Raw genomic sequence first — 13,931 nt, forward strand, 5'->3', positions numbered from 1 at the left:
CCAGCCCTGCGCTGTCAGAATTAATGACCTGAATCCAGAGGAGCTGTCATTAGAACAGCAAGAAAAATGTACAATATGATATAACCGAACACTAGACAGGAGCGAGTTAATGAAGCACATTCGTAGTATTGATAAAATTAGGAAACTTTTTAGTTTTGGTGTAGAAAAGTCTCACTAGTGTTTATGGTGGTTGAAGCACTTGGCTCAGTGGGCAGCACGGTGGCTCAGTGGTTAGCACAGCAGCCTTGCAGCGCTGGGGTCCTGGGTTCACAATCCCACCAAGGACAACATCTGCAAGGAGTTTGTATGTTCTCCCCGTGTTTGGGTGGGTTTCCTCCAAAGACATACTGATAGGGAATCTAGATTGTGAGCCCCAATGGGGACAGTGATGATGATGATAATGTCAGTAAAGCGCTGTGGAATTACTGGCGCTATATAAGAAAAGCAAAAAATAAATAGAGTGAGAATGATCAGAGATCCATCAGTAGGTCATTCTCATTCTGTATTTACAATCTAAGCTGCAAGTGAAAATATCACATTTTGCAGATAGGAAATGTCTCATAATAAACATAGTCATATAATATTGCATTATGGTTACTGGTCTTCATGTCTATGGGGTCATTTTTAGGCTGCGGATGTTCTCTGTGCTAAATCTACCAATGTAGCAGAATTCCACATAAGGCTGTGGAGGTCCAAGGTTTTATATTCGGAGCTCTCCTAATGCCGTAGATTTATACGCAGTCCTATATTTGAGGCCACATGACATACTGAGCTCTGCTACATCTGCATGGCTCATATAATAAGTAATGTATACCTGCAGCTGCTAGAGTGGCAGATAGCAGGTCTCGGTAGAAGGACGCTGGCACATTTCTGTCTCACCTGCACCTCAGACTCCTGACGGCCAACTTGTCCTTAATCTGCAAAGCACGTTCCAGCCCAATTTATTATTCAGCGCACAGACAAATACATTTATGGCGGGAGATGAAATGTTTATTATCATTGGTGCTAATGAGCTCACCTCCAGATCACAGGGAGATACACAAAGCTCAGCACAGGTTACTTCATGATGTTAGCAATGTGCAGTAATCCTCATCCTCATACATGGCATAATTCCTACACCTGCATCTTACACACTGAAGGTACCAAATGAATATTTGGAGGAGCGCCGGGAATAAAGGCTGCGGATGTTCAATACATTAAGAAAGAAGACGTGTGTGGTAGGAAAAAAATAAATCAATAAAATGGATTGAAACTTGACTTTAACCCTTATAGGCCTGCCCTTGCTGGACAGGATGAAACATATGCTGGAATTGTGTGCTAATAAAAGAGATTTTCCAGGACAATGTAGAATATTGCGATTTTTATGGCAAGGTAAATTATGAATAAAAAAAAATAAAGAACCGCAATGGTGAAATTATTTCAGTCATGCATTATGTTTTATACTGAATAGAATCATCGTTTTTTTTAATGCGATCTTACACTATACGACTGCATCCAAATGGTATGAGTCACCACGCAAAAAGCATGTAATGCATAGACAGATATCATATATATATATATATATATATATATATCTATGAACTATTTATCATCTATATCTGTATTATCTGGAGCTATCCATCCACCTTTCTAATATATGAATTTTATATATAATGCAGGAATGATCATTTTTAACATGGAACAGATAAACAGGTAGACGATAGATAGATAGATAGATAGATAGATAGATAGATAGATAGATAGATAGATAGATGGATAATAGATGATAGGTAGATAATAGATACATAGAAATACTCCTTTAGACAAGTTATTATAGTGCTCAATAAATACACATATAAAATATCACAACTCTCTAGATTGTCAGCTCTTGTGCTCCTTTACGACCAAGTTTTCCATGTGTAAATATTTTCACAATGTATCACAAATAACTAAACATCAGTAAGATACCATCAGACCCCACACCTCACCCCTGTGCACAGCCCCATGCCAGTGTACAGCAGGACAATGCACACAGGCTATGTCAGGGTTAGGGTATCTGCCCTGGACAGGTGGGGTGAGGAGTCCCACCATCAGCACCGCACAGATAGTGACACCTATGGAGGTGCAGCAAAGTTCTGCTCTCCTCGTACATTGTATCACTGGCACAATAAGTCTGGGATGGATTCCTTTGTGCTCCTAATTTTCAGGCCAGGGCTGTGGGGAGGAGGCACTCACCTCAGAGGTCTCATCTTGAGCTCCTTCTTGTTGTCCACCACCGCAGGGACACAGTTGGTCAGTTCTGTCCAGTCTGCGTGAAGCCCACAGCTCCATCCAGTAGAGAACCTTGAGAAGAGCCAGGTCTCCTTCTTGCCTGGTCTGTGACAAGTGCACTTCTTCTGCCCAGCCTTGCACTCACAAGGTTGCTCCAGACGTATGTTCCTCACCAGGTGGCGACCAAACGTGGTGCCCCCGGTCTTCTGGATGTGCAGGAACACGATGAGATCGTCCCCGTTGATGTTGAAGTCCACCTTCCTCAGCAGATCGTCCACGGTGAAATTAAATTTGGGCACAAATTTGGCAGGGCTGTCATCTTCTGCCCAGTAGGGGTCCACCAGTGAGGAGCTGAAGGCTTGTAGCCGGAGCTGCTGGCACTCTGTGCCTGGGCAAACATACTGCAAGACGATCACAGCGAACAGAAAGACTATGACCAGGGCCAGGAGCAGCTTGTTGGACTTGTCATCCATGTTCTTGAAGATCCAAGATCATTACGACACAAGCTTTGTTACATGGGGGGCTGTGAAGATGTAAGAGGGGTCTGCTTCATGGATCCTCACACAGACTCAAGCCCTTTATCCTTTCTTCCCAGCAATCCAAGCGTTCAGTCCTCTGTGCAATAACACACAAGACTGGAGAGAGGCAGCCAAGTGCACACCCTCAGCCTCACACCTCTCCATGCACTGCCTTCTGCTCAGTCCTCCTCTCCAGGAGAGCCCTGCCCCCAGCATCCAGACAGCCCCCTCGTCAGTGTGGCCCCCAGCCCCTGTCTGCTCAGCCTGAGAGCTGGAGGGGAGATGCTGGACTGCTCTGGTCATAGTGTCCAAAATGCAGCCATGGATGGAAGGAAAAAGAATTAGATGATACATAATAGAATCAAATAGGAAGCAGCAACACCTTTTGAAATAGTAACAGCTCAAATTACTTTTCAGACTCGTAGTTTCCAATATGCAAAAATAGAAATTCTACACACTGTGGCTAGAAAGATAGGATGGATTGATAGAAGAATTTATAGTAGATAGATAAAATAGATTAATGGATTGATGATAGATATATTTGAAATGCAGATCAGATGAATGCACAGATGGATATATAGATATTAGTTACATAGAAATGGAGAGATACATACTCCACATAGATTCGACAGATACAGATTGATAGACTGATAGATAAGAAACATCTTTGCAAACAGGAAATGTTCAAATAGCTTTTTATTCTCAGGCTGCGGTCACACTCGCAGTATTTGGTCAGTATTTTACATCAGTATTTGTAAGCCAAAACCAGGAGTGGAACAATTAGAGGAAAAGTGTAATAGAAACATATGCACCACTTCTGTATTTATCACCCACTCCTGGTTTTGGCTTACAAATACTGATATAAAATACTGACCAAATACTGCTAGTGTGACCAATATGCATAAAACAGAAACTACGTATACTGTGGAAAGAAAGATAGGATGAATGAATAGATGAATTGATAGATGGATAGATAATAGATAGACATACAGTAGATGGATGTACAGTGGGTACGGAAAGTATTTAGACCCCTTTAAATTTTTCACTTTTTGTTTCATTGCAGCCATTTGGTAAATTCAAAACATTTTTTTTTCTTATTACGGTATATTTCCACGCTCAGGAAATGCTGCGTTTTTGACGCTGCGTTGAGCTGCAGCGTCAAAAACGCAGCGTCCAGATGTTACAGCATAGTGGAGGGGATTTCATGAAATCCCGTCTCCACTATGCATTAAAAGACGCATGCGGCAGACCCGCCAAAACGCACATGCGGCGCGTCTTTTAAGAACGCAGCATGTCCTTACATTGCAGAAACAACGCAAGGACAGCGCAGGTGACCTGCCAGTGACCTCAGGTGCAGATTTGGTCAGGATTTTACCTGCATAAAATCCTGACCAAATCCTGATGCAATCCTGAAAGTGTACACATATCCTTAATGTACACTCTGCACCTCATTTTGATTGGAAAAACACAGAAATGTAGAGACTTTTGCAAATTTATTAAAAAGGAAAAACTGAAATATCACATGGTTGTAAGCATTCAGATCCTTTGCTCAGTATTGAGTAGAAGCACCTTTTTGAGCTAGTACAGCCATGAGTCTTCTTGGGATTGATGCAACAAGTTTATCACACCTGGATTTGGGGATCCTCTGCCATTCTTCCTTGCAGATCCTCTCCAGTTCCGTCAGGTTGGATGGTGAACGTTGGTGGACGCCATTTTCAGGTCTCTCCAGAGATGCTCAGTTGGGTTTAGGTCAGGGCTCTGCCTGGGCCAGTCAGGAATGGTCACAGAGTTGTTCTGAAGCCACTCCTTTGTTATTTTAGCTTTCTGCTTAGGGTCATTGTCCTGTTGGAAGGTGAACCTTCGGCCAAGTCTGAGGTCCAGAGCACACTGAAAGAGGTTTTCATCCAGGATCTCTGTACTTGGCCGCATTCATGCTTCCTTCAACGGCAACCAGTTGTCCTGTCCCTGCAGCTGAAAAACACCCCCATATCATGATGCTGCCATCACCATGTTTCACTGTTGGGATTGTATTGGGCAGGTGATGAGCAGTGCCTGGTTTTCTCCACACATACTGCATAGAATTATCACCAAAAAGGTTTATCTTCGTCTCATCAAACCGCAGAATCTTATTTCTCATTTCTCAGTTTTTTAGCAAACTCTATGCAGGCTTTTATATGTCTTGCACTTCCGTATGTCCACTCTGCCATAAAGGCCCGACTGGAAGAGGGCTTGCAGTGATAGTTGACTTTGTGGAACTTTCTCCCACTTCCCTACTGCATCTTTGGAGCTCAACCACAGTGATCTTCAGGTTCTTCTTTACCTCTCTCACCAAGGCTCTTCTCCCACAATTGCTCAGATTGGCTGGACAGCCAGGTCTAAGACTTCTCTTGGTCCCAAACTTCTTTTATTTAAGGATTATGGAGACCACTGTGCTCGTAGGAACCTTAAGCACTGCAGAAATTCTGTTGTAACCTTGGCCAGATCTGTGCCTTGTCACAATTCTGTCTGTGAGCTCCTTGGCCAGTTCTTTTGACCTCATGATTCTCATTTGGTCTGACATGTACTGTGAGCTGTGAGGTCTTATATAGACAGGTGTGTGCCTTTCCAAATCAAGTCCTATCAGTAGTGTTGAGCATTCCGATACTTGCGGTATCGGAATTCCGATACCGAGATCCGATACTTTTGTGGTATCGGGTATCGGTATCGGATACATAGAGATGTGTAAAATAAAGAATTAAAATAAAAAATATTGATATATTTACCTCTCCGGCGGCCCCTGGACTCAGCGCGGGTAACCGGCAGGCTTCGTTGTTCAAAATCAGCGCTTTTAGGACCTGAGAATCACGTCCCGGCTTCTGATTGGTCGCGGGCCGCCCATGTGACCGCCACGCGACCAATCACAAGCCGCGACGTCACCGCAAGCTATTAACGCGCTCATTTTTAAAAATGAGCGCGTTAATGACTTTCAAAGACGTAGCGGCTTGTGATTGGTTGCGTGGCCGCGACCAATCACAAGCCGCGACGTCACCGCAAGCTATTAACGCGCTCATTTTTAAAAATGAGCGCGTTAATGGCTTTCAAAGACGTAGCGGCTTGTGATTGGTCGCGGCCACGCGACCAATCACAAGCCGCTACGTCTTTGAAAGTCATTAACGCGCTCATTTTTAAAAATGAGCGCGTTAATAGCTTGCGGTGACGTCGCGGCTTGTGATTGGTCGCGTGGCCGCGACCAATCACAAGCCGCTACGTCTTTGAAAGTCATTACCGCACTCATTTTTAAAAAATGAGCGCGTTAAGGACCTGCGAATGACGTCACGGCTTGTGATTGGTCACGTGGCGGTCACATGGGCGGCCCGCGACCAATCAGAAGCCGGGACGTGATTCTCAGGTCCTAAAAGCGCTGATTTTGAACAAAGAAGCCTGCCGGTTACCCGCGCTGAGTTCAGGGGCCGCCGGAGAGGTAAATATATCAATATTTTTTATTTTAAGTCTTTATTTTACACATCCCTATGGATCCCAGGGCCTGAAGGAGAGTTTCCTCTCCTTCAGACCCTGGGAACCATGAGAATACCTTCCGATACTTGATGTCCCATTGACTTGTATTGGTATCGGATATCGGTATCGGCGATATCCGATATTTTTCGGGTATCGGCCGATACTATCCGATACCGATTCTTTCAAGTATCGGACGGTATCGCTCAACACTACCTATCAGCTTAATTAAACACAGCTGGACTCCAATGAAGGAGTACAACCATCTCAAGGAGGATCACAAGGAAATGACAGTATGCCATGCATACCAGGACAGCTACGGGGGGGGGGGGGAAGCCATGCATACCAAGACAGCTATGGGGGGAAGTCATGCATACCAAGACAGCTACGGGGGGGGGGAAGCCACAGATACCAAGACAGCTACGGGGGAAGCCATGCATACCAAGACAGCTACGGGGGAAGCCATGCATACCAAGACAGCTATGGGGGAACTTCGCATACCAGGACAGCTACAGGGGGAGTCATGCATACCAGGACAGCTATGGAGGGAGCCACGCATACCAGGACAGCTATGGGGGTGAGCCACGCATACCAGGACAGCTATGGGGGGAAGCCATGCACACCAGGACAGTTATGGGGGGAACCATGCATGCCAGGACAGCTATGGGGGGAGCCACGCATACCAGGATAGCTACGAGGGAAGCCATGCATACCAAGAGAGCTATGGCGGGAGCCACGCATACCAGAACAGCTACGGGGGAAAGCCTTGCATACCAGGACAGCTACGGGGGAAGCCACTCATACCAGGACAGCTACTGAGGGAAGCTAAGCATACCAGGACAGTTATTGGGAAAGCCACACATACCAGGACAGCTAATGGGGTGAGCCATGCATACAGGACAGCTACGGGGGGAAGCCACGCATACCAAGACAGCTACGGGGGGAAGCCACACATACCAAGACAGCTACGGGGGAAGCCATGCATACCAAGACAGCTATGGGGGGAACTTCGCATACCAGGACAGCTACATGGGGAGCCACGCATACCAGGACAGCTATGGGGGTGAGCCATGCATACCAGAACAGCTATGGGGTGGAAGCCATGCATACCAGGACAGCTATGGGGGGAACCACGCATGCCAGGACAGCTACGGGGGGAGCCATGCATACCAGGATAGCTACGGGGGAAGCCACGCATACCAAGAGAGCTATGGGGGGAGCCACACATACCAGGACAGCTACGGGGGAAGCCACTCATACCAGGACAGCTACGGAGGGGAGCTAAGCATACCAGGACAGTTATGGGGAGAGCCACACATACCAGGACAGCTACAGGGGGGAAGCCATGCATACAGGACAGCTACAGGGGGGAGCCATGCATACCAGGACAGCTATGGGGGGAAGCCATGAATACCAGGACAGCTACAGGGAAAAGCCACGCTTTCCAGGACAGCTATGGAGGGGGGAAGCCATGCATTCCAGGATAGCTATGAGGGGGAAGCTATGCATACCAGGACAGCTATGGGGGGAAGCGACGCATACCAGGACTGCTATGGGGGAAACTTGCATACCAGGAGAGCTACGAGGGGGGGGAGCCTCGCATACCAGGACAGCTACAGGGGGAGCCACACATTCCAGAACAGCTATGGAGGGGGGAAGCCATGCATACCAGGACAGCTATCGGGGGAGTCACACATACCAGGACTGCTATGGGGGGGAGCCTTGCATACAGGACAGCTACGGGGGAAGCCACGCATACCAGGATAGCTACGGGGGAAGCCACGCATACCAGGACAGCTACGGGGAAACTTGCATACCCGGACAGCTACGGGGGGGGGGGGGGGGGAGCCACGCATAATGGACAGCTATGGAGGGGGGAAGCCATGCATACCAGGAGAGCTACGGGGGGAGCCATGCATACCAGGACAGCTATGGGGAGAGCCACGCATACAAGGACAGCTAAGGGGGAGCCATATACCAGGACAGCTACGGGGGGAGCCACGCATACCAGGACAGCTACGGGGAGAGTCACGTATACAAGGACAGCTAAGGGGGGAGCCATATACCAGGACAGCTATGAGGGGAGCCACGCATACCAGGACAGCTACGGGGAGAGCCACGTATACAAGGACAGCTAAGGGGGGAGCCATATACCAGGACGGCTACGGGGGGAGCCACGCATACCAGGACAGCTATGTGGGGGAACCATGCATACGAGGACAGGGATGAGAGGACAATGCATAAACGGCTTAACCTCGAGTCAATAAGCTTACCCAGTTTTCCGTGGAAAATTCAGGTGCCTCGGCTTATACTCGAGTATATACGGTAGATTGATAGATAAGAAACAGCATCTTTGCAAATAGGAATTGTTCAAATAACTTATTCTCATAGTTTCCAATATGAAAAAAACAACAACTATGTATACTGTAGAAAGAAAGATCGGATGAATGAACAGATGAATTGATAGTAGATATTGATAGATGGATAGATAGATAATGATATAGATAGAAATTCCAATAGGAAGCAGCAACACATTTGCAAATAGGAACATCTCAAGTGACTTTCTGTTCTCATAGTTTCCAATATGCAGACCCGTAAGCCATAGATACTGTAGATAGATAGATAATACATAAAGATATTCAAATTGGAAGCAGGAACAGTGGAATCATAACAGCTCAAGGTGCCATCAACTTGATCTTGCTCCAGGGTGTAAATACATAGAAGGAATTTCAGCTCTCCAGGAATAGTGACTAGGAGGGTAAATAAGTGGATAAACCCAATAGATACCATTGTAATGTTATGTGAATTTATTTACGACTGCAGAATGTTTTGCACGATCAGCAGAAGCCATTTACTTACCAGATAATGACATCATATCATGATACATAGTATACCATTATCACTCAGTGACAACTGTTTGCATTAGAAGCTTTTTTTTGGTGTTAAACATTACTGTACTTTACCCTGTATGTCATTTCTGCAGCTTTTAAGCCACATTTTTACAAAGGAATCATTAAAATCATTATAAAAGGTCAGATATTGGCCAACATCCAAATAAATCCAAATCCCTATATGCATCCAATTGCCTACTATCCATCTACCTAGCTGGAGAATATACACAGATTTTATGGTAAAATTTGAACACAATTTAGAACCAGCCTGTCGTGTTGAGGATGCAGAATACAAATAAAGCCGCATCAGCAGTCAGATAGTGAGCCTACACTGATGTAGTGGTGGACATATTTGTAATCAGATCGGATCTTTCATTATTCTTGGACTATGGTAACTGACATGGAACCATCTTAAAGAGATTAGTTTTCATTCTCACATTGCAGGAGACATAGTATTTTATATTATTGTCGACGTAGCTACAGTATTTAGAAACATCCCCAGTTTGAGATTGCCCACTATTTGAAATAATAAAAAAAATGCAGCACAAGATTGATGGAAAGTATTCTTTAATGACCACAAAAAGGGGCCATATCTCAGGAATGAAGAGGCACAAAAAAAAAGAAAAAAAACACCAGTTTCAGAACAGCGGTGTTTATAGAAGGTAAAAAAAATACATATTTATGGCAAATGACCAATGGTGTAGGCAGTGATAAATAGTGGGGAATGACATTTCCCCAGTCAAGGGAAGTATTTTGCGCCCTCTAGAACTACCAAAATAATAAGAACTACCAAATAATAATACATTCATAATGCCATGAGAAATATGTAGCAATATTGAAGAACCAGGGGCAGTCATGTTGCCTTGTATTTCATGTCCCCCGTTCATCTCTTTATGAATTTTTAAATCGTTGATTAAAGATTTTTAGGAATAATTTCTACAAGAAGCTGGAACCTCAGTTTTTTCCACGATTTTTATGCCTGTCAAAGCATACTAGACTACACGTTACGGTAAGCTAGCTTTCCTCCATTCTGAAAGTCATGTACTTATCTGGTTACTAACGTATCCCCTTCGTAGAGGAAAGTAGATCGTCATTAACATTAATTTATTAATGACTGAATTTTCTTTAAAGAGAATGTATCTGTAAATGACTTGTTTAAAGAAGCCCTCCTTCTCCCATCAAAATTTGTATCTTAATATATTACAATATCATACAGCACTACGTACTTACAATTGCTATTTTTTCCTTCTACTCGGTTAATTCTTCTCTTTTCCATTTGGTCTATGACATCACGTGATTAGAAAGTGACTAGCTGAATCCTTCTAAGTTCTATGTAGAAGCAGGAGGCACATTTTCCTTTTATGACTCATGAGTCACTGCAAAATGTCAATGGCAGAGGGGAGGAGAGGAGCAACAGGGTCAGGGGTTGAAGAGGGCAATGCTTTTTGCAAGGACAAGATCAATTTCTTCAGAAAAAAAATTATAAAGTTTAATATTTTGATGTGGCAGGGCTGGATCAGTGATGGCCGATGTAGCAGAGCTGGGACATTAGGGTTGTTGCAGTGGAGACTGATTTATCAGAGCTGGAGCAACGATGCCTGGAACAGCAGAGTTGTTGCATCGGTGGCTGATATAGCGGTGCTGATTTAGCAATCACAATGCATAGGTATTGCAGCAGTGGTTGAGGCAGGGCCCTGAGACGAGTGCTAGATAGGATAGGCACCTGCCTAGGGCGCCACCTCCTGCCTACCCGAGGGGGGCACACTTTGAAAAAAAATGTGGTCTCCCGACATCATCCTGCAGCCGCAAAAGTTCAGCACAGTGACGGCCAGGGCGCAGGCACGGAGGTGAGTGATGTCAGTCACTGACACCACTCAACCCTTTTTTTGTCCTGCATCCTGGCCATCACTCCTGCCCTACACTCAATTGTGTTTGCGTCTATCAGATGCAAATGCAATTATTGTGTGCAGCGCCCGGGACAGGAGCAGAGGAGCTGTCATCTCCCCTGGTCCGCCGGGATCTCCAGCAACATGCAGCGACTTCTGGCCTGCACCTTGTTGGAGTAGGCACATGCAGGGGACGTTGGATGGTGCAATGCAGTGACGTCATCACGCCATTCAGCGTCCACTGCTGCACAGAGGAGACGGTGGATGGGAGCCGGCATTAGGTGAGTATGAGCTTTTTTTTTTTTTTAATTCTTATATTACTGTGCAGGGTGGCATAAAATGAGGGGAGAGGCTGTGCAGATGAGGGGGATAAAATGAGGAGAGGGTCTGTGCTGATGGGGGGATAAAAAGAGTGAAGGGGCTGTGTTGATTGGGGGAATAAAATGAGGGGCTGTGCAGACGGGGGAGATTAAAATGAGGTGAGATGTGCTGATGAGGAGAATAAAATGAGGTGAGGGGCTGTGCTGATGAGGGATTAACATGAGGTGGGTGATAAAATGTGGTGCGGTGCAGATGCGGGTAATTGACGGCCTGTGCAGATAAGGAGAATAAGCTGAGAGGCTTTGCAGAGGGGGATAAACTGAGGGGCTGTGCAGATGGGGAGATTAAACTGACTGGCTGTGCAGATTGGAGGAATAAGCTGATGGACTCTGCAGGAATAAAATGAGGGGCTGTGGTGACCATACTGTATATGGGATTGTGAATGACATTATATAGGGGCTGTGGTGAATATCATACTGGTTAGGGTGTTTGTGGGCCATCATACTATATGGGGTGCTTTGGGGCCATCATAGTATACATGGGGTCTATTTTGAGCATCATACTATTTATGGGGGTTTGTGGTGGACACCCTACTATATATAGGGGGCTGTGATAGTGACCATACTATATATTGTGGGTGTTTTGTGGATATCATACTGTATGGACAGCTGTGGTGACGATCATACTGTGTAGGGGGACAGTGTGAGGAAGTGTTACAGCTTGAAGAGGGCAGCGCGATGGGGAATATGAGGACATAGTGTGAAAAGGAGCAGAGAATGGATATGGAGAGGTGACAGTGCGAAATGCAGGCACAATATGGAGATGGGTTAGCATGGTGGGGGTCAGTGTGGAGATATACAAAGTGTAATGGAAAGGTAGAGAGAGGACAGCCATAGTACAGTCCTGCTCATAGTTTGTCAGATCTTTTGGAACTCCTAAAGTGAACCCGCAGAACCACGACAACGAGCCTCCCAAGGGTGAGTTGGCCTGGTGGACCACCCCCAATACAGGGGGAGACCCCCAATACAGGGGGAGACTATTGTCGCAGAAGATGATACCTGGGGACAGGAAGTAGGAGTGGAAAAGATGCAGAACTGGCTATAATGGAGACACAGAACAGACTGGCAATGACTGAGGCTAAGAATAGGCTGGATATGGAGGACGCCCAGGACAGATTGGATATGGTGGAAACACAGGACAGGCAGGTTATGGCAGAAACACAGGACAGGCAGGGTATGGTGGAAACACAGGACAGGCGGGGTATGGCAGAAACACAGGACAGGCAGGATATGGTGGAAACACAGGACAGGCGGGGTATGGCGGAAACACAGGATAGGCAGGGTATGAAGAGAAACAGGACAGGCAGGGTATGATGGGCGCACAGGACAGAGCAAGGAATGGCGAATGCACAGGACAGAGCAAAGTATGACGGACGCACAGGACAGAGCAAGGTATGGCGGATGCACAGGACAGAGCAAGGTGCAGGGGGACCTGGGTCAAATGAGGACAAATGACAATCAGGCATGGAGCAGAGGAAGGAGTTAACTTAAATAGACAGAGTGCTGCAGAACTTCCTGGTCAAGATTCTCCAGGATCATAGAGTGGAGGAACGGAGCGTCTGCAGACCAGAGGGAGGAAGGGCGCGTGCACAGTGAGAGGCGCGCACGCGCACCCGACGAGAGCCAGGGACGGGCGGCGAGTCAGGAGAAGAGACCGGAAGGCGCACGCACACCGCTGGAGCGCGCCGGGATGGGTAAGTATGTCGGCGCGCAGAGATAGCGGCGGCAGGTGGCTCCATGACATAGTTATTGGCACCCATGAAGTTTAAGTACATAATGTGGAATATCTTCTGAAAAAAAGGAGTCAAGAGAAACAGTGTTAGTTTAGAGCACTCATGTTAAATACAAAAGAGCAAGTGATGAACAACAATTTAAAACAAAAAACAATGAGAGGGAGAAATAGAGAAGCCTAAAGCTTGCTGTGTCACTGGTATTGGCACTCTTTGCATTAAATTAGCATGGAAACAGGCATGTACTACGGAGGACAGAAAATGAACTTCAATCCAATATTGCAGCCAGCATGCAGCCAGCAGGTAAGGAAAGGATGAATCAAACACCCGAAAGCCCCGGCCCTATGGCTGAAAATTATTCCCTCCAAATTCAGGTGACAGAGTCCCTTTAAGCCAGACCATGTGATGATCACCTGATCATGACATCTTCCCCGGTCCTGTCAGTATACATGCCAGTGCAGGCGCTGCAAGTGGAGATATGGTGAACACCCTCCCACCCACTCTATGGGTGCTGCCACATAAAATCAGCCCATGTATGCAACTATAATTTAACCCTCACAACACTTAGGGTATGTGCCCACGCTGCGTCCTGGTGTGTGGATTTTTCCGCACTGATTTTGATAAATCCGCAGGGCAAAATCACTGCGTCTTTCCTGCGGATTTATCACGGATTTTCTGCGGATTTTCCGCGTTTTTTGTGCGGATTCTACTGCGGTTTTACACCAGCGTTTTTTTTAATATGGAGCAGGTGTTAAACCGCTACGGATTCTGCACAAAGAATTGA

At 46.1% G+C, this 13,931-nt stretch overlaps 1 protein-coding gene across 1 annotated transcript in view; it reads right to left on the minus strand.

The window, feature by feature from the left end:
* HS6ST2 (heparan sulfate 6-O-sulfotransferase 2) overlaps positions 1–2,938 on the minus strand; it is a 470,917-nt gene extending 467,979 nt beyond the window's left edge. Inside the window, exon 1 of the mRNA XM_069746953.1 lies at positions 2,215–2,938. Within this exon, the coding sequence (XP_069603054.1) occupies positions 2,215–2,723 (509 nt within the window). The 5' untranslated portion in view covers positions 2,724–2,938. The remainder of the gene's footprint in view (positions 1–2,214) is intronic.
* Positions 2,939–13,931: the final 10,993 nt, after the last annotated feature.

This window comes from Ranitomeya imitator, chromosome 2 (assembly GCF_032444005.1).
Source record: "Ranitomeya imitator isolate aRanImi1 chromosome 2, aRanImi1.pri, whole genome shotgun sequence".
NCBI lineage: Eukaryota > Metazoa > Chordata > Amphibia > Anura > Dendrobatidae > Ranitomeya > Ranitomeya imitator.